Here is a 21,041-nt window from a genome sequence, read left to right as displayed (position 1 = left end):
GATCTTATTCAGCTGGGCACCCCTACTCTAGAATTTATTTTAACTGAATATTGGACTGGTGAGAGAGCTTCTATTCATTTTTCTGTCTCTCCTTTCATCCCTTTATCTTCAGTCCATCCATCCATCCATCTCACAAATGTTCACTGAGATGCTGCCATAAGCCAAGCCCAGTACCAAGCATACATTTTCTTACCTAAAGCCAAATACAGTCTATTCGTGGAGAGAGACATGCAAATAAATAAATAAATAAACAAATAAATAAATAAATACAACACACTGTAATGAGAGTTGTAATAATGGAACGTGCACAATACAACAGGAAGCACTTAGCAAGTAGCCAGGGTAAGAACAGGTGACGTTTGAACAAGGACTTGAAAGTAAGAGAATTTGCTGAACAGTAATAGTACAAGCTACTCTTTCTTAAACTTCTTCTACATGCTAAAATTTCTTCTACGTGCTAAGCATTGTGCTCTGAACTTTCCACACCCTATCTTACTTAACCTTTCTCCCAACCCAGCGGGCTAGGTAAAATACTCCTTATTTGGTAGTCAAGGACATGAAAGCACAGAGAGATTGCAAACCTTTCCCAAGTCAACCCAGTGTGTCAGTTGCAGCTCTGACTGTTAATCCCATGTCTGCATGGCTCCAAAGCCTATGGTTTCAACTATCTTATTTCCCTATCATCTACAGATAGGAGCATGATTTTTTGTTGGGGAATATTTTAAACATGTAGCTCTTTTGTCCAGAGTGCAAATTTCCATAGTCCTTTTATAGAAAATGTGGCGGGTGTGCAAAAAGTTTCATCCACTAGCAATTTCAGTCACTATTGATTTGCCCTTTTAAGGTCTTTTCTTTCAGAAGAGGCTTTCAGGCAAGAGAGCAGCGTATAAAAAGCAGTGATGCAGAGAAGGGCAAGGCACCTTCGAGGGAGACGAGGGTTTGGGGGGCCTGAAGCACAGGGGGTGAAGTGGTTGAGGGTGCAGGCTGGGTAGGATGGGGCCCAGGCAGGATGACACCACACACCATGCCGTGAGTTTGTCTTCTTCCTGTGGGCAATCTCAGCACTCCCGTCTTTAGCTCTCTTTGTTTACAACCTGGAGAACTGGATCAGGTCTCGATTGATCTCAGCAACCGACCGGCAGCCTAAAAAGAACGATGCAGTTAAAAGGTTCAATTCTCTGAAGCACCAGTGACCCACCCCACCTCAGGTGTGGGCGACTCAATGGGCACAAGCCCCCACTTGATCCTGGTGCTCACCCTGATACAATGTTATGCATCCACAATGAATGATGTCATTTTGATTGCGTTGGGAATGATTTTGTGAGCCTGCACCCGGGTCCTCTCTTGAACAGCCATGCCCAAATGGCAGGGTTAGCATTTTTATCAATTTATGAGTGCAGTGGGTACCCTTGACCTTTATCTCAGTCCTGATAAGGCTCAGGGATGTAGGATATATCAGGCAGGGAGGAAGATGACTCAGGGATAGCATACGAGATGGGGTATTTCATACAGCAACTGCCTTCTAAGGGGAAGTTCTGAAAAACAAAGCCTCCTTCTGTAGTGGAGGATCTTAATTAAGCTGCACAATTAGGGCTGTAGCTGAGATTATGCATGCACAGGGATGGGAGGGAGTAACTCCAGATAAGAAGTAAGAAGACAAGGGAGAGAGTTGCTGCATGTGGGTATGGGCTAGAGAACTGTGGACTCCAGTAGACAGTGAAAAATCACTGGTGACGAGAAGGTTGCAAGATTTTAATAACAGGATGTGTAACATCTCCCTCAAGGTTCTTGCTACATCTCTGATATGTGCACCTTCACTTCCCAAGACATAATTTCAGCAACATGTGTTATAAAAATATAACTGAGAGGGTCTTTTCCTAAAAATGGAAACAGAGAATTGAGGTGCGTTTCATGCCTGGGTTGATGGTAATAGAAACAGTGGGCATAAGTAACCCATACACTGGACTAATTCAGCAGAAGCAAGAATTTGGCAGGGAGACCGGTTAGCTCAGTTGGTTAGAGCATGGTGCTGATAACACCAAGGTTGCCAGTTCGATCCCTGCATGGGCCACTGAACTGCGCCCTCCTTAAAAGAGTCAACTATGCCATTGTAGCATGAAAGCAATGTGTAATCAATGACCATGGCTGCTCCCCAATAAAAATTTAAAAGAATTTGGAGCCAGGGGTGGCTCCCCTCAGAGCTGACAATGATCTTGAGGGCTTTGGGTTACCGCAGGGCAGAAGAGTGGGACCTCAAAGCAGGAAGACCTACTCCAGGAGCACAGAGATGCCAAAATAGAATCTTTGGTTATATATGTAGTAAAAAAAATATTTAAACTGTGTGTGTGTGTGGGGGGGGCGGGGAGGGGGGAACAAAAGGGTTGTATGGAAAGTCACCTTACAGGGTGATCCGATCCTGAATTCCTAAGGGGGCAGGTCATGCTGGGTGGTCACATCCCAGGCACACAACTTCTTCAGTAAACAGCTTATCTTTGCCTCAAGACTAGTCCTGTCTACTCTTTCTGTGCTCTAGGTCGATGCCTCTTTGAAATGTCTTTTCAGACCCCTCCTCCTAATAGTGACCACCCTTTCCGATCCTTCCTTCTAAAGCGTGACCACCCTGGAGAGCACGTCGCCACGTCTGTCTGTCAGCTCTGGCCTTGCTTCCTCCGACCTACCTCTGTGTCATCTTCCTTACGTTTCCTCCTTAACTCCAAATGCATAAAAGAAGCTGCAAACTGTTTTTGCTTGGAAGCTTTATCTCTGTTGAGATCGTGTGACCAGGCTGATCCTCTGTTTGGCTAACGTACATTTAAAATTCTCCACAGGTTTAGACGTTTTTACGTCAATAAGGGATGAAAACGTAGCGAGGTCTGTGCAGTCTGGTGTTGCTATGACTCTGATGTGGGCATCCTTGTTTTTCAAGACAAATTGTCATTTCACCCTTTCCATCATTTCAGGAATTGGTTTCACAGTTGGAAAAACATCACTTTTAAACTTACTTTGTTTTCAGCGATAGTATTAACAGGGTTTTCCTCCCAGGGCTGTGATGTCACAGGGTCATAAAGAAAAACTATTGCACATTTCCAGGGGGAATGAGGAGAGAGACGTGTTGACTGGTCACCACCTCGGTGCCAATTTTGTGTCGGTATCTTACATGCACTGTGCAGGGGCGGGCTAAGTGGGGACAGAATCTCTGGGGTTTCACACTGTGATTTTGAGGTTTGCTGAGTTCGTCAAAAGCATACGCCCCCACCTGAGATGCCCTCTGTCCAGGGACTAGGCTGGGGGTCTTCCCTGGGGGAGCGACGCTTACACAGAGGATGCTGAGGCATGCCCTTCCGCCTTCCTCTTCAAACCCTTTTCTCTGTCCCACGTTTGGTTGTGAGTATTAATTTTTCTATACATTTAAAACTATACATTCTCAATGGAGAACAATTAGAAGGAAGAGGAGTATAAAAAGTCAGGCATAAACGTGCTCATGATCCTGTTTGTTTTTTCCTGCCATTTTTAAAGAGGGTGCTCCCCACTCTATCTCAGAAAAAGGGTTTCCCAGCTGCCATTGACACCTCAGCGGCAGGTAAGTGTTCACTTCTGGTGGAATAAAAAGGCGCTGTTACTGTGAATTCCCTCCTCAGGCTTCTGTGAAAAGAAGTTCAGATGCCATTGTACAGGATGGGAGAAGATATTTGGGGGAGCAGGACGAGTCATCTCAGCCTCCTGGGATCCACGGAAGCCCATAGGCACCTCTTCCCATCCCTCTTCCCACTGCTCCCCGAGGGGCAGAAGACACCAATGTTATCTGTTCCCATCAGTGCCCCCATCCCTCCCGGGAGGAACTTGGTGACATGGGATCATTTAGAATTGGGTCACTTAGAATTAGAAAAATATAAACGAAAAAACCCAAAGCAAATGCCCCGGAAGAGGAGAGGTGCCATCATTCGCTGAGAACCACTGTTTTACAGGATCACTGGGATTCCAGGCTTTGCTAAAAATGTGAAGTTTGTGTGCACACTCCTTTACAGTGATGTCATTTTGGACTGACATGCACCTGCACGTAACTGAGACATCCACGTGTCTTGCTGTCTGTCCATGGTTAGGCTGGACAGACTTCTGCTTCTGTCCTCCTGTTTGTGCCTGCCTCCCGCCTCCTCCATGCTGCCCTTCTTGCATCATTTTTTGACTCTTCACAGTCCCCGAATGTGATGTAAAAGTCACATCTAACAAGCCTGATGGGATCTGGACAGCCCAGAGTAAAATGGAACCCTCTTCCCCACGATTGGAAGCTGCCTTTGCTTTTGTAGCAGATGTGTCACATTTGGACGTTGGCTGGGTCTTGCCTGGGGCCTCTCTTTCTTGCTCTCCCCTCTGGCAGCCCCTGGGCTGGGGGACGGGGTACCAGAGGGAGGGGTCGCCACTCCCACTGTCAACTCCCACATCAGGAAGAGAACTGCACATGCTCACCTGTCAGGGCCATGGAAGTGTGGAACTCATCTTTTAAAATGTTCAAAACTTCCTCAACGCCATGCTCACCCTGAGAGAGAGGGAGAGACGTGAAGGAACATTCTGACCATGAGCTGAGTATAAATTCCGGGGTGGGGAGGATGACGATCATCTGTGAAAGCAAAGCTCTGTTGGGAATAAAGGAATGCCAAGAGAGAAAGAAGGAGCAAGAGCTCTTGAGAATTTGCAACATGCTGGAGAGCTGGAGAGCCAGCATGGAGACGCGGGCGAAGGTTACCTGTCCTGGAGGAATCTGCGGCACCTCGCACAACGGCTCAGCTTGGGGATGAAAGCACAGAAAAGGGTGAACATGAGGAAGAAGGATGGTATCGCCCAGTCGGTTCTCACTGGGCCATTCTCACCTTGCAGGCAAGACCCCACAGGACTGGTCTCCCTAAGAAAACGCACTTGGCCCCAAGGGCTAGAGCCTTGAGCACGTCAGAACCCGTCCGGATCCCACCGTCCATGTACACTTCAATCTTCCCTTTCACAGCAGCTACCACCTCTGTCAAGGCATTGATCTGAAAAAGACAGATAGATACGTGTGGCTCCAGGGTTTTCGTCTTGGCTTTCAGGGCCTCATGGGACAGTGGTGCCCCCTCAAGGTGGGCGAGAACCAGGAAGTCCGGGGAGGAGGGGGGCATGTCTGACAGTTTTGTTCCCTCTTGTGCCTGCGGCTGCGGGTGCCTGTCAGTCAAGCAGTGCAGGGCTGCTCCCAAGGCCCAGGCACTTTCTACGGGCTGTCCCTTCTGCCACTTTCTGCTCTGACCAAGTGCAGCTTCTCCCTGACTCATGGGTTTAAATGTCTACAGCTTGGAAGAAACTCTTGGTTCCTCTTCACATTTGCTTTCCATTTAGAGTGTTCACCTGAACAGTCATCTGAGAAATGGAAGAGGGAGAGAATTTCATTTCAGCCCAGGGCGCTGATGGCTTCAGAGTTCACTTTTGAAAGGTCACAGCAGGACATTCATTAGAACCTTTGGGGACAACAGTTACCTTATTCTTTTCCTTGTCCCAGGAGGAAACACAGGGAGTGTTGGATATGGAACCTTAGAGAGGTGGGAACTTCACTCAGAGTGACACCCCGCACAGGGAGGGCCCTAGGCTGAGAGGAGGTGCTGACTTCAGGCACAAAATTTAAGGGGTGCCAAAAGCTCAGATAAACGATATTTGAATGAAATATTTTTAAAAATCGAGTGGCAAACTTTGACCTGTGAGCTTCTGTTCCAAATGAAATTTTATTGGATCCAGGGCCAGGATCACAGTGAGGTGGGTAAGGCAGGGTTATACAAACAGGGACAGATCCTGTCTTTATTGTAAATGCTGAGATTTTGCTCACCACGGATAACTTCTGCATTAATTTCCCTTTTAAAAATAACACATGAAACTATTATGTATTTTACTAAGTTTTTCCACACCTTCTTACATTTTTGAGCCAGAGACAGGTACCTCATTAGCCTCACACTAATCTTGGCGCTTTCCTCGGATGACCTTGAATTCACATGTATATACCAACATATGTAGTAAGGAGAGGGAGTGTGCACAAAATTGCACAGGGCACCTTGCTCTGGACACAGAGACACACCCCCTCTGAAGCCATCCTACTTACAGAGGCAGCGACGCCATCAAGCTGCCTCCCACCGTGGTTGGAGACAATGATGCCATGGACTTTGTGCTTCACGGCTAACTCTGCGTCCTCTTTTGTCAGGATCCCTTTAAGGATGATGGGCAACTGAGTGATGCTCTGAAGCCAGGAGAGGTCACTCCAGCAGAAGGAGGAGTCAATGGGAGACATCTGGAGATGAGGCGCTGCATTTCTCTGGAGAAGAAAAGAGAACCTCAGTCCTCAATTCCTTCAAGGCTGCTTGATCCACTGCGAAGGTGAGACACACTTACAGAGCCACCTAATGATACGTGAAAAGGAGCATGTACCAGTATAAGCTTGAAAAGAGGAGCAACACACATCAACACTACTTCTAGCTCCTTTCCTTAACAAAAGGAATTTCTACTTCAATCGCTTTATTCATCAAGTGTTAACAGTGTCCCTGCTCAATCATTATGCCAGGATCTGGGGAGACAAAGACAAGTAAGACACAGTCCCTACTTTAAAGGAACCCAGAGTTTGGTGAGTGAGATGGATAAGCAAAGGCATTTATAGGCCAGTGTAGTGTGTTATTGTTGATATACACACAGGGTAGTAAGAATTAAGCAATAATTAAAAAAGCCTAAATCAGGTGTTACCCAGTGTTTACCCTGGAATCTGAGATAAGGATTTCTGAGAACCTCAAGGCCAATCTGTGTATGAGTTCAGGAATGAATGAGTAGAATAGCCGAGTCACAAAGGCTGCTGTCACCCTCTCTACTGCGGCCAAGGGATTCCAATTATACCGTGACTCTCTCTCTCTCTCTGGGACACTCCATCCCATCTGACTGCAGGGTTTTAATGGACCAAGTGCCCTTGGCAATCCGAGATGCCAAACAGTGCCTGGTGTTCCGTGCCTGAGTTCTAGGTATGCAGAGCTATTGACCCAAGTTCTCAAGGCCGCATAATTACCATTTTCAAAGTGTGCCATAAAGTAGAAAACGTTGGGAGAACTTATTTAGCTTTCTCTCTTATCCTTTCTATCCCTTTCCTATTTCTCAGCACTCAGCCCTGGCCAGAATACTTCTGAGGACATTTTGTCTTATATTCTGTTTATCTGGAAGCTCTGGGGAGCAGGAACCAGGCCTGAGTTCTGAACTGCTGCACCCCCCCGTGTCTGGCACAGTACAGGCTTTCAGTGAATTCTTGTAGAAAGAATGAAGGGAGGAATGAAGGCAGGAAATTTACCTTTCGTAATGCCTGCCCACTGGACCTGCTATCTCTCCTACCTCCTTAGGTGATCGGAGATCCTTTAGCAGTAAGTTCGTCTTCAGGTCCAACTGGTTTCGGACGTCATGTCGCCTGTTGCCAAGTTTGGGCACATCCACAGTGACTACCAGAGCTTTGAAGCCCAAGGATTCCACTTTCTGGATCAGCTGTTTGTTCAGCTGCCGATCGAGCTGCACATACAGCTGGAACCACCGCAGGCCTCTGGGGGCCGTAGAGACAATGTCCTCCAGGGTACAGCTGGCATACGTGCTGGCGATATAGCAGATGCCCGCTGCTTGGGCAGCTGCAAAGCAAATGGCACAAGTCAGGTTGGGGGGCAGAGGCATTCTGAACTGGGGTGAGGGGCCCTAGGAGTCTGCGTAGCCTCTGGCCAGCCTGCCCCGTGAGTCAGGATAAAGCTTGGCTTCCTCTGTTTCCCAGCGGGGTGGGAATAGAGGTGTTTGATCCGACTGGGAGGTCTAAAGTGGTCTGGGTCCCCTGCTGTCAAACCCGTCTTCTAAGCCCTGTGCTCCATATTAAAATATTTCCAGCTAGAGATGTTACGGAACCCTCTATACCGCGTCGGGCACGTTGCGGTTTTCAGATAGGAAAATGGGCTTCTTGTGAACTTGTTAATGAACCAAGAGGGAACTAAAGAGGGCAAAGAATGAGGAAACGTGATTCCAGTGGAAAGGCCTGAGCTTTGCAGGAGAAGAAGCTTGATGCCTGAAGCTAGAAGAACGCTAGTTCTACTACTTCTAGCTGTGTGGCCTTGAATTTCATTTTCCTTATGTGTAAACTGGGGAAAACAATAATCTCTCTCCTATAGGGCTGTTGGGAGATTCAATAAGATTCCAGATACAGAAGCATTTATTAAAAATTATGAAGTGATGTACTATACAAATGCTAGTGACAATGAGATTGATGAAGATGATGGTGACAATGATGTTGACACTGCTGTTGCTGCATTGTGTATTTCTCATTTCCTACTTTAATAATTTTCACTGGGATTCTCCAACAGGTTCATGTCACTATCCCGTAATCCATGTGCAGAGAATTTGGCCTAATCAAAAATTAGTATTTTCAATTCCTAATGTCAACAAAAAAGTCCTATTCTTTTGCCCCACTCTCAAAACAACACAACACATTCAACTGTGAAGGTTTAGTAAGGTAGTCACAATCATATGAGATATTCATATTTCAACCTAGCCAGACTGGGTCTCTATCCCAAATAGACGTCATGTCCAGCTCTAGGGTCCTTAGGTTCATTTCCTCCTATTTCACCGGGTCAAATGAAAAGACCCCAAGGAAGCACTGGGCAACTTTTGGAAAACACACTAGGCCTAGAGTGAAGATGACAAAGGAGTCACAAGAATATTTTTAGCCCCGCTCTGCCCCTTTTTTCTTTTCCCTTCCCTTCCCTTCCCTCCTCTTCTTCCTGTTATTTTTTGGTGGGATGGGTCGGGTGGGGGTAGGGAATGAGGCATAACCTAATTAGAAACTGATTGTCAAGTGAGGTGACAAAGTCAATCGCAGAGGAGGAGGACGGAACATTTGGACAAGAGTGCCTGGCGAGGCCTTGTGCTAGGACCTCGTGTCGTGGCTGTCTTCTCATCCTAAATTCAGAGACTCACCATTCGGCTCCATGAGGGGGTCAAAGAGGGCCATACCCCTGGGGCCACGTGGAGCAGCCTGTTCCCCACAGACAGTGTGAGTCAGAGGGACCAGCGCCCCCGTTCTGTGGGATGGCTTGGTGGGAATTTTGCGTTCTCCCATTCATCAGTAGCCTCTCTCCCACCCTAACCATCTTTAAGATGGAAAATGGGTATTTTCTCAATCTTGGGTGAGATGTTATGCAAACACAGAGTTAAGCACTCCTTGTCCCACCCTCCTCAGTTCCCACCAGCCTGCTGTCCCTAAGCCCCTTCTACAGAGATGCCCTGGCGCGGCCCGCCCCTGCTGGAAGGACACCCCCTGCCCACTTTAGTGCCCCGGGGAAGGGAGCCTCTGGTGGCTCCTCCGGTGCCCACCTCTGGCTGTGCTCATTTCTCCGTCGGGCCAGGCGAGGCAGTGGAAGCCTGTGGGAGCGATGCAAATGGGGGCACTGATCTCCGCCCCTTGGATTGTGGTCCGGGTGTCCACGTGCGACACATCTTTCAGGTACCGGGGACGGAGGCGGATTCTGTGCTCAACAACAAAGAGATTTCCTGTTGGTGGGATTCCTCTCCAGCACGGAGGCGCTGCCTGGTGCTGGGACCCCCAGGTTCTGGGTGCAGGTCTAGACTAGGCTGCATCCTGAGGAGCCTCAGGCGGGGTCAGCTGACTGGCAGCTGAACCGGCACCAGGGACCGGTAACCGGAGGCTCCCTCCCTCTAGGAGCCTCTCCCAGCCCCAATCCTGCACCCCCCATGAACTCTGCCTTTTCTGAAGCTCCCCGAGCATGTGGGGTCCCCACCAGGCCCTGCCCTGCTCCCTCAGAGGACTGTGCTGTGACTGACTGATCAGAACAAGGACCAGAGAGGGACAGGACAGGCAGCAGGGTGGTCCAGGCTCCCCTCTCAGGTCAGAGCAAGTCTAAAGTAAGAAAGAGAAGGTCTCTGAGGGAGGACAAAGCCCCAGGGATGATCACGGCATTTTTTTCCTAGAGGCAAATTCATTTGAACATCTGACTTAAATGGTGCTTTAGGAGAAAGGGAAATTCACAAATAAATATATACAGCACATTCAAGTCTCACAGATACTTAGCCTCAGGGTCCAAATATTTTGTGCTTGTCTTTCACAAAATATTATCCCTGCAAATACTGACTATGCCAAACAGGTAAGAGGGCCTCAGTTACTTCATCTGTGAAATGTGAGTAATCATCCCAACTTCCTAAATAGTCTAGTGATGACAGATTGAAATAAATCAATTAAAGTGCCTAGCATAGGGCTAAACAAGTGTGAAAACACAGAACTCAGTGTTCGCCTTGTGCCCCATTTTTCAGTTTTTTCCCAACCTCTCTATCACAGGGGGTCAGCAAATATTTTCTGTGAAGGGCCAGACAGTAAATATTTTAGGGTTTGTGGGCTGTACAGTCTTAGTCACAATTACTCAGCTCTGCAGTTTTAATGTAAAAACAGCCACAGATAATATGCAAACGATGGCATAACTGTGCTCCAATAAAACTCTATTTATGTACACCAAAATTTGAGTTTCATATAATTTTAGCGTGTTACAAATTCTTCTTTTGATTTTTTTCCAGTGGTTTAAAAATGAAAAACAAAAAACCCCCAAAACATCCTTAGCTTGTGGACCATCCAAAAACAGGCAGTGGGCCTGACCCGGCCTGTGGGCCACTGTTTGCCGATGTGAACTCTCCTCCTTGAATCAATCTTCTCTCATCCCTAAGACTCCTTGGGTGTCCATGCTTCCTCCCACCCTGAGGCCTCCTTCCTTCCATACATTCTCTCCTCCAAGCCAGAAGTTTAAGAACTCAGCAAATTTAGGTTTACCCACAGGGCTTAACCTCCCTGCCCAGGTGACTGCGGACCTTGGGATTCTTGTCCTATCTTGTCAGGTAGCCAAGTCGCTGGAATGCAGAGGGAGGGGCACTCGCTTGTGTGAGTTCTGCAGAGGCACTAAGATAATGCTCTCTCCAGCTACCTGCCCCTCCCCCTAAGAGACTCCCAAACCCCAAACAAAAACTATGATCGTATCTCGAGTCCTCTGTGTGCTCTGTGGGCAGAAGCCAGGACTACCACCTTCCCAGGAGCTGTCAATCAGTGCACCTGAGCTTAACCATAGAAAGGATACAGAAGACCAAACTTTTTAAATGCTGCGATGTTGTCATCCCGCGTGAAGCCTTCATCGGCTCCTCCTTCAATGAAATCCCAAGTCGACTTAGAGAGAAGTTCCCGTGCTTGGGCCTCAAAGTCTGTCACACACACCATGGGCATTTCTGGACCTTCAAAGGAAACACCCAAACCAAACAAACAAAACGCAGTAAGGACACTTCAGAGGTAGAGAAGAGGGGGAAAGAGGGATATAGCACGAAGCTGTTTGGATTCATCATGAAAGCCCCACCCCACCCCATATTCTTTATCTCCACGGAGGTGCTGCCGAAGGTGCTGACCCCCCAGCCAGCACTCACTCCCCCTGCCCCCACCCCACTCCTGATTCTCCGGTCTTCTAAATATCCCTCATGTTTGTTCCCGCATCTCTACGCCCACTGCCTCCGATCTAGTTGAGGCCCCACCTCCTCTTCTAAGATTTTTACAAAAATTTCTTATCTTTGTCTCTTAGCCTCCAGAGTCACCCTCCAACGCGTCTCCCTCCAGCTGCCTGGGATTTTTTCTAAAACGCAAGTCCGCTCATGCCTGTTGTGTGAATCATGACATTCACAGCTTTCCACAGCCTGGCTCTTACCTCACCAGCGTCATTTCTTGGTGACTTTTCCTCCCTTGTCATCTGAGTTACCCTGAGCTCGAGGGTTATTTCCTACCTCTGTGCCTTTTTAGGAGGTGATCCATCAGGGTAGGAAAACTGGGGCTGAACTGATACTAAAATCTGGGTGTACTCAGGACTCTGCTTGGAGCCATGGTGGGTACCAGGGAGAAAGCGGATTTTTTTTTTCAACTCCTTGGCTGGGTCATTGAACGTGTTCCTAATATTGAGATCAAGACAACAACACGTTACCTCCATTCCTTCCCATCCCCAGTCTCAGCCCTGTAAAGCCACAGTCCCGCCCTTCAGATACAAGCACCCCCCTGAAAGGAGAAAGGGGGGCAGGGCTTGGGGGCCGTAAATCCCTCCAGTTGCAGTAAGGGCAGTGGGGACAGCAGCGCAGAGCTGCTGAAGGCATGGCTGCCGTGAGTCACAGCACGGACAGCTCCGTGGGAGAAGATGCCAGTAGGAAAGGCTGATGAGTCTGTGGTTCACAGCTCTGGGCATCTCCCCAGCGGTTGGCAGCGGGGTCAAGATGAGCCGAAGGCTGTGGGTAGAAACAGGGTGCCTTTCACATCACTGACTGATGCAGATAAGCCCCAGGAACCAGGGCTTCGAACACGAGGGGCCAAGGAGGCCAGGTGAGATGTGGGTTGATGGGAGTCTTGGTGGGGGTAGGGATGGAGCAGAACCGTCGAGAGGGTTGCGCTGGAGTCAAGTCAAACAGAGGAGGAGCTCCAAACACCTAGCTCAGGGGCTAAGCAGAAGGAAGTTATGCGACAGCAAGCAGCGCCCCTGGGATGTGCCCTGGGCTCTGGATGGAGGCGAGGAGGAACGTGGAGCACAGGCACAGAGCTTCTTAGAGACAAAGCGCCTTGCCTGTGGGTGGGCAGGGAGCTACTGAGGTGCTGAGTTGAGTCTGACAAAATACAACAACCGTGTCTAATTTATCTCCTTCCTTCCAGACCCTTCACGAGCTCAGTAACTGTATTCAAATGAATTAATCATTGAATTTATCCAAATGCACTCAAATCGTGTATTGCAGCCTCTGTGTGCATAAGAGACTTAGCACAGCAGGCCCGAGGATGCTGTCCCCCAAAAGGCCTGCTTGTGAGGTCGGACTTTGGCTGGAGTCTGGGGACCGAGAGATTTCAGGGGGCTTCCTATTACTCCCTGATAAGACTGGCTTGACGCGTCTCAACTGTTTGTGTCAACTATGAGATTATGCTGAACATCTATCTGCTTTCCCTCTGAGATCTAGAATTTTGGTGCTGGTGAGGCAGAGCATGTCTAGGCAACTTGCCCCCCACAAAACACCTTGGGCACTGAATCTCTGAAACGAGCTTCCTTGGTAGAAAGCATGTCACACGTGTGGTCACCACTCATTGCAGGAGGAATTAAATGTGGCCTGTGTCCCTCCCCTGGGAGAGGACTCTTGGGAGCTTACACCTGGTTTCCTCCAGATTTTGCCCCACAAGCCTTTTCCATCTGCTAATTTGGCTGAGCACTCTTTCCCTGTAATAAATCACAGCCTTGTCTATATACTGTGTCCTATGAGCCTTCCTAGTAAATCACAGAACTTGGGACCCCCCAACACCCTGTATCCCCAGGCACTAGGACGGCATGTAACACCTCGTTTCTGTTCATAAATGTTCATTACTTGAATTTAACACACCTCCCCCCACCCCCCACCCCATCTATCATCCCTCTGCCTTGTTGGAGAAGAATTCTTCACCAGGTTTCAACTCCCCATGTCTCACCAAATCCCCACCTCCTATGCATTACACACCCGCAGAAAAGCTCTTCTGCAGATTTCTAGCATAGAAATTCAACAGCGCTTGTGTCTAATCCAAGAGGAGCAGCTCGGGCTCCTTCAGAATTATGTGCCTGGATCAGCGTGAATTTTATCATCTGAAAGCTGCTTGGAAATCAAGACAGAACGTGACGTCTTTACATATACATCGAACACCATTTTAATGCGTTTCTATCTACTATTTCCTTTTCTGTTTACTATCTCCTTTCTACTTCCCTGTGAAGTAGAGACGGAAGGTATTAATCTCTTTATTTTGCATTTGAAGAGAATGATGCAGTAAATGACTACAGAGGAAGGCACAGAATCATGGTAACCTCTAAAAATAGACATTCTCCATTTTCAATTTCACGCTACATATAGTTGGTTCATATAAATTACTTGTCATGTGGAATGTGAAAGAATTTTTTAGGGTGGAAATAACAATTATAATGCATATTTTTCCTTTACATAGCATATGTCATAAAGCTTAGAAGAGTGCTGAATCCATTGTTTTTAGTACAGGTCCAATATGAGGCTTCTACCCGGTTGTTCAAAGCTTTCCCTACGTTTGGGAGGGAGACTTAGCATTATACGTTTTGATGTATTTCAGTTCAATCCATTTCAGACTTAAAGCCACCAGATGTTAAAGGGAGGGTCCATGTTATCTCATGGTTTCTTTGTATTCCCATTTCATTTGAGCTCCATTCCAGTAGTTTTTCTTCTTTTCTCCTCTACCCCAACTGACCAAGTGGAGGAAAAGGGGAGAAAAACATAAAGTTTTCTTGCGAACTAAGAACTTTAGCCCGTGGTAGCTCATTTGATCTGCTCATGCTTTTTGTCTCGTGGTAAACAGGGGGAAGGCACAGCTAGCAGAGCAGCGATAAGGAAGCTAAAAATCTCAAAGCAAGGACATTCAATGGTATCTGTTGCTAATAATCTAAAGTTCACATAGTTTTTCCCAAATGAGGGAAGGGGCAAGGACATCGAGTGAGGCCTTCCGGAAGGAATTTCAAGGCAGTCTTTGTGCAATATTGCCATTTGATCGAATGCAGTTGGGTTAGAGAGATAACGAGTTGTTTTCCTTTGAAGGTTTCATCTGACTCCTATGATTCATGTTGGTGTCACTTGAAGAATTCTGGGTATTTTCAGTCACCCGGGAATCCAACTATTATTTTAATAGCATCCTCTCTATGGGAAAATACGTGCTGAGTTCTGAACAAATGACTTCCATGTAGAGTTTTGGAGCACAGCCATGTTGTGAGTTGGGAGCTTTCTAGGGGACATTGCAGACTGCTCAGGGCAATGCTGGGAGACACTAACCTGAATATTCACAGGGTGTTTTGAAAGGTGGGGGATGTTCTGATTCTATCGAACAGTGGAAAGATTTGATTACACAAAGATGCCTGGGGAACAACATGATGGCTCCTTAATAACAATAATAACAATAAAATTGCAACCATGTATTGAGTGCTTCAGGATATGTCCTGCGCTGTGTAAATAGTTTTATGTGCACTAACATTTCAACCTTTATAATAATCCCAATCACACATATGATGATCGACATTCACAGATAAGCAACCTGAGCCCAGAGAGGTTAGGAGACCTGGCCCACCTTCCCACGGCTGGTACCGTGTTCTGACTCCCACGGCCTGGCTCTTAAGCATCATGACAAGAAGCCAACGTGTGCAGCCGAGGGTGGTTCATAGGGTGAGAGGTGGCCTTTAAAATGCCATGGGCACGTGCAGCTTTGTCCCCTTCCCTCGACAAAATCATAACTCAGCCAGGAAGTTGAAATGTTTCATTCTTTAGCTGGTCATAAACAACCTCACACATTTAAATCGGTCTTAACAGCCTACAAAACACTCTTCCTTCTATCATTCCATTTGATGATCTCAGTAACCTGGTGAGATGAAGGGTGATCAGAGAACAGATGTCCGAGAGGCCTGTTTATAGACGAAACAATTAAAACCCAGAGAACCCAAGTGAAGTCATTATCCAAGCTCACACAATGAGGATGACACCGTCTGACCAGCAATCTTTCTGGCTTGCTTTGGGTTTGTTTGAGCCAGTATGGAGTATCAATGGTAGCTTAGGAGACGTTGGGGCCTCTGTTCTGTAGGGTTGGCAGAGCTGCATAAAGTCAGCTTGGTCAATTCCCACAAAGTCTAGGCCATTGGGAAAGGTGTCTGTCCTGTGTGGAGGTCACAACCCCTGCCTCTCCATTTTCTCAGAAAGGATGGAGTGTGCAAATCAGACGTCCAAGCAACACAAATGCTCAGAACAAGGTCTAGACTCCATTCCCTCACTGCTGGCCTTAGGTCTTGTAGAGGTAGCTATCTCTACTAGCAGTTGTCATTGAAGGTAGCAGGAGAGAGATGAGAAAGGGAACAGCAGCTGGGGGTGGAGAAAGGCAGCTGTGTTTCTCTGCCTTCTTCCGAGCACCTCTCACAATGGCAACTATGCCAGGCTGTATTTCTGAAGTCCATAAGGCATTAATAGCTGAAGGAGTCCATGGAGTCAGGAAAATCAACCCTCTTACGCTTTGTAACTTGGCAAACATGGGCTCACTATGGTTCCACGAAAACGTTACTTGTGAAAGAAGATTATCAATGCCTAACCCACAGAGCCCTCATGAGAATGAAACACTATAGCCCACATAGAGTTTCTAGAACAGTGCCTTGTTAAGAACAGATCATCAATAAATGCTAGATCCATTTGCATTTTTCTTGTTGAGGACATGGGCAATCCTTTCTGAGGCTTTGGAGGTAGAAAGAGGCTTCAAGATTTGAGTAATGCTGTGACTGTATCAATTCAACCCAAGTCAGATTTAGTCATGAATTTATCCAACAAGGTTGACTGAGTACATGCTATCAGCCAGGAAGGCAGAGGCTGATATGACCAGTCCTGGCCAATGGGCTCAGAGTGGAAGTGACATAGGTTAGTTCTGGGCCAAAAATTTGAGAGCTGATATGTGACCCTCCATCTTTCTTTTCTCCTGCTGCAGCAACCTGGAGGCCATGTTCTCCAGGAGACATAGCTACAGATGAAGGCAGCTTGAGTCCCTGAATCACCATTTGGAAAGGAGTAGCTCTGGGGATCAGTCTGTTGAGATCTGGCTTCCAGCTGATTTTGTATGAGCAAGAAATAAGGGTGTGTGTGTGTGTGTCAACCCACTAAGATTTCAGGGTTTATTCTTTACTACAGTATAGCCAAACTTACCCTGACTAATATATCTAGACATTGGATTTAAAAAAAGAAGTATATGAAGTCAATCTCTGCTCTGAAAAAGCTTACAGTCAGGGCAGCCGGTTAGCTCAGGTAGTTAGAGCACAGACTCAGAACACCAAGGTTGCCAGTTTGATTCCCACATGGGCCACTGAGATGTGCCCTCCACAACTAGATTGAAGACAACCACTTGACTTATAGCTGATGGGTCCTGGAAAAACACACTGTTCCCCAATAAAATTTCTTAAAAAAAAAAAAGCTTATAGTCAAAGCAGAAGACATTTCAATGGCACATTTTCTGCTAGTTGCTGATCTAGAGTGTAACAGGTGTCCTTTTTTGGGGTGAGTACTGTGGGAATTCGGGGATATTCCCATTGTTTCTTAAATGGTATCCCACAGATGATGTTCTACTGTGTATGGTCGAGACAAGCTCCAATTCGTAGCCACCGATACAATGCGGACTGACCATCTATCTCACGGAGATCATGTGAGAATCAAAGATCTTGTAAAATGCAGAAGTGATGTAAGAGCCTAGTGATGAAGAGGAAAGACTTTGGGAACTGTGCTTCCTGTTGGGAGGTAGAAGGTCACAAAAAGCCATTTTTCCTTTGATCCGATTTCTGGACTCTCTGCTGTGTTTCACTGACATGCCTATCTTTATAGTGTGGATGAAAAAGGAGTTCTGTGGAAAGTCACCGCACAGGGTAATCTGATCATAGATGCCTCACTGGGCAGGTCATGGTGGGGAGTCCCATCCAGGCCTATGGTTTTTTAGTAAAAGGCTTATCTCTGCCTTAAGCAAGCCCCGTTCATGTTTCTGTGCATCTAGGTTAACGCACCTTTGAAAGGCCTCTTTTCAGAAGTAACCACCCTCCAGAGAACACATAACATTGTTAACTATCCTGTCGTCCCATTTTCCGCCTTGCTTTCTCCCATCCTCACGTAATCTTCCTTATGCTCTCTCCTTAACACCAAATGTGTGAGAGAAGCTGCAAACTGCCATTCTGAGAAATAAATAAAGAATGCAGCATCTTTATATACACAGTCTGTTGGGATCTGGCTTCCAGGCATATCCTCTGATTGGCTCAAATACATTTTTACAAAAATTCTCTACAGGTTTGGATGTTCTTCTGTGGACAATACCATCCGCGCCATGGTTCTCCCCAGATTGATCTATAGATTCAACTCAACCCAATCACAGTCCCCAAATGCTCTACATTGGAGGGAATTGGCACCCCATTCCAAACAAACTTATTCCCCAAAGAATCTATCCCTGTTCAGTGGTTTGTGAAACATTAACTTCTCTGTCTTTTAGAAGCAGTGGCCATATCACTGTGTTCCTCAGCCTGTGCAGGAAGCAGTGGTCAAGGTACAAATACATCCCCGAGGGCAGGGACTGTGCCCTTTGGATTTTCCAGAGCCCCTTTTCAGGTGGACCTATTTTGACTCATGTTTCCACCCAAGGGTTCACATTTCGCTAGTTGGTTCTGAGACTTAACTAGAGATAACCTCTTTGAAGTGAAGCCTTCCTTTGCTGGTCCCCTCAGCGTCCTGTTACCTGTCCACACGACCTGTTTTGGCCAAGCCCCTCACCTTGTAAATTCCCAGTTAGCACCGTGATGCCTCACACACTCTCCTTCCTCTGCTCTTGTACCACCTGCCACTTCATCTCCGTCTCCAGTTCTAAGCCCACAGAAGACACCCAACAACAAACCTGGTATTAGCGTCCTCCAGCACTCGCAAAAGTGGCGTCTAGAGGTGGCCACTCCAAGCCTGGCTTCCTGCTGAGTGTGGCAGGAAACAGTAAGTCACTGCCCATAGCTCCATGAGTCCAGACGAAGTTCAAGGCTAAAAGTTACCCTTTTAATGGGAACAACATTCAGATTTGGAAGTCAATGAACAACTAACTAGGCCAAAGCAAGGTTAACTATGAAATGAACTTTTGGCGCTTTACACAGTTACCTCAGATTTAAGTGGTGTTTGTGACAAAATTAAACTTCAAAATAAAATAGTTGCTTCTTTGCTCCCAAACCTCGTACTTTTCCGAGTTCGTCAAAGGTGGCTAGAGGGAGAGAGTGGGTGATTTCAGGTGGAGAATAACAAAAGCCCCCGTGTTATTAAGGAAGGGCTTGTCTGGGAGGTGGGGAGGGGATGGCTGAAGGGCAGGCACCACCTGGGAGCTGGCGGGCAGAGGGCAGAGGGGACCCAGCCAGGACAGTCTGAGGGGCGTGCTGCGTAGACACACCTGACAGAGATGAATATGGGAGACAGGAAGAACCACTAATGTATTTGAGTGGAGAACTGGTGTAGTAATACAGGCAGAAGGCTAGGAAAGGCAAACATGAGGCTACATGTGAAAAAAGGGGGCCCCAAGGGCAGTCCTGTGAGGTTCGCAGAAGGCCGCTAACTAATGCCTAATGCGTCCAGGTCCTTCCCTCTGTGCTCCCATCCCAGCTCTTGCCAGACACCTCTTTAGTATTGTAACAACTAACATTTAAGTGCTTACAATACACCCGACACGTTACATGCAGTATTTCACTTGATCCTCGCAGCAGCCGTAGGTAGATATTATTTTCTCCATTTTTCAGAAGAGATAATAAAGTGAATTAACTTGCCTAAGCCTCTCGGCAGTAATGAGCAGAGTTGGGGCGTGAACCCAGCCTGCAGCCACCATTCGGTGGCATGCGGAAATTGGAGACTATTCCAAGGAAGTGGGATGTGCCTGTCTTTTAGGACCTGTAAAAAATAACCTTCTTACTGACTTGTTATACCTCCCCCACTCAAGGCTGCTTAGATACTTGCCTGGAGGGTAATTGCTACCTGCTGTTTTGCCACTAGATGGAAATATTACCTCAGAAATGTTTTTCAAATTGGCCAGAATCTGGGATCTGGAACTACCTTTCCCTCAGCAATTTTCACCCTTTCGCCACCCGCCTCTGGGCCGCGCTCACGGCGCCTGGCTGTTTGCAGGCGTCTGGCCCAGACTTCCACTGCCATTTTCCAACCTTGGGCCACATCTCTCCCTCCCAGGAGCCACTACAGTGTGGCACGAAGAGCACAGACATGGCAGCCCAACGCCTGACCTCAAACCTGCAGCCACTTACTACCTTCCGCATATCCCTCTGTTCCTTGGGGCCTCAGTTTCCCCACGATGTCTCCCACACTTTCATGAGAAGTAAATGAGTTAATACTTATAAGGGACTGGGGGTAGAACCATGGAGTTTCTCATATCAGATTCCCAAATTTGAACTAGTTACCATCCTGGGACCTTTTGAATCGGATCCCTGCATTGAGCTGAGGAACAGCCTCTCTTTCAAGGTGACACACTTTCATGTCAGCCCTTCACTGCTTTAGCCTCAGTAAATTAACCTCAGTGGCAGAGCTATTTCAAGTGGGGTCTTGCAGCATCAAATGGGCTCATGATGGGCCCAACCTTGCATCTGACCCTGGGCTCGACAGGGCAGCCCCAGAGAGCTTGGCAGGTGTTGCAGGATGAGGCTGTAAAGAGATGTTGGTTTCATCCAGGTGGCCAGGTGGGGTGGCTGTTGAACAATGTGCTTGCTTTGTTTGCACAAGAGAAATGACAGGTCCACCCAGGGCTGTCATGGCCCAGCTTCTCAGAGAGCAAATGTGGTTCCACAAGCAGGAAGGAATGGCCCAGTCCGCCATGATGGAGGGCACTCTAGGCCCTCCTCGTCCCTGCTGTGCCACCCGGCCATCTGTCTTGCTTGAGCTGACTCCTGAATTCAGCGAGCTTTGAACTTCGAGCTGTGTACTCAAGCCTGCCCGGTTGAAGACCTCTCTGACCTTTGGAGCCATGGTCAGGTTATTATTAACCCTGGGTTGTTGAAACTGGAAGCCTAACCAGTTGTGGACAGCGCTAAGTCAAACCAAGGGGCGGTTTGCACTTTCGCAGCCACTCAGCCCCTGACAAGCTAGTAGCCCCGCGGCTGTGGCTATACCATGGGTGGGGGCAACAGTCGCAGTCTTAGGGAGGGATGGGGAGACAGCCAAAGAAAAAGAGACTTCCTTGTTTCTTTCCAGTCAATGCACTCCTACTGACAGCAGTCATCACTGTTCAGACTCCATCACCATAGCTTACTGTTGCTTGTTCTGGAACTTGAAATTATTGCAGTCTGTGAAGTGATTACTTAGGTATGTAGAGCTTTCACTCAACAAAATGCTTTTGAGATTCATCTATGTTGTTGCTTGAGCGAGTAGTTTATTCTTTTTCTTAATACTTAGTA

General features: G+C 47.4%; 1 protein-coding gene across 3 annotated transcripts; it reads right to left on the bottom strand.

Annotated features, from left to right (window-relative positions):
- Positions 1-259: 259 nt before the first annotated feature.
- Positions 260-18,663, bottom strand: HAO2 (hydroxyacid oxidase 2). Of its 3 annotated transcripts, XM_019655817.1 has the most exons (9): positions 18,509-18,663; positions 11,160-11,298; positions 9,385-9,536; positions 7,375-7,658; positions 6,113-6,322; positions 4,866-5,024; positions 4,742-4,782; positions 4,465-4,534; positions 260-1,143 (listed from the first exon to the last, which is right to left on the bottom strand). In XM_019655817.1, exons 2-8 carry the CDS (start codon positions 11,288-11,290, stop codon positions 4,507-4,509), a joined length of 1,005 nt encoding a protein of 334 aa, XP_019511362.1. In that variant the 5' UTR covers positions 11,291-11,298; positions 18,509-18,663; the 3' UTR covers positions 260-1,143; positions 4,465-4,506. The 3 variants fall into 3 exon arrangements, with proteins under 3 accessions (XP_019511362.1, XP_019511361.1, XP_019511363.1); XM_019655816.1 differs by lacking the exon at positions 4,742-4,782 and having other exon boundaries at positions 18,509-18,662; XM_019655818.1 differs by lacking the exons at positions 260-1,143; positions 4,465-4,534 and adding an exon at positions 4,597-4,615.
- Positions 18,664-21,041: the final 2,378 nt, after the last annotated feature.

Source organism: Hipposideros armiger, unplaced genomic scaffold (assembly GCF_001890085.2).
Source record: "Hipposideros armiger isolate ML-2016 unplaced genomic scaffold, ASM189008v1 scaffold_247, whole genome shotgun sequence".
Taxonomy (NCBI): domain Eukaryota; kingdom Metazoa; phylum Chordata; class Mammalia; order Chiroptera; family Hipposideridae; genus Hipposideros; species Hipposideros armiger.
Note: the sequence above shows the minus strand (reverse complement) of the source record. Positions and strands in the feature narration are given on the sequence as shown.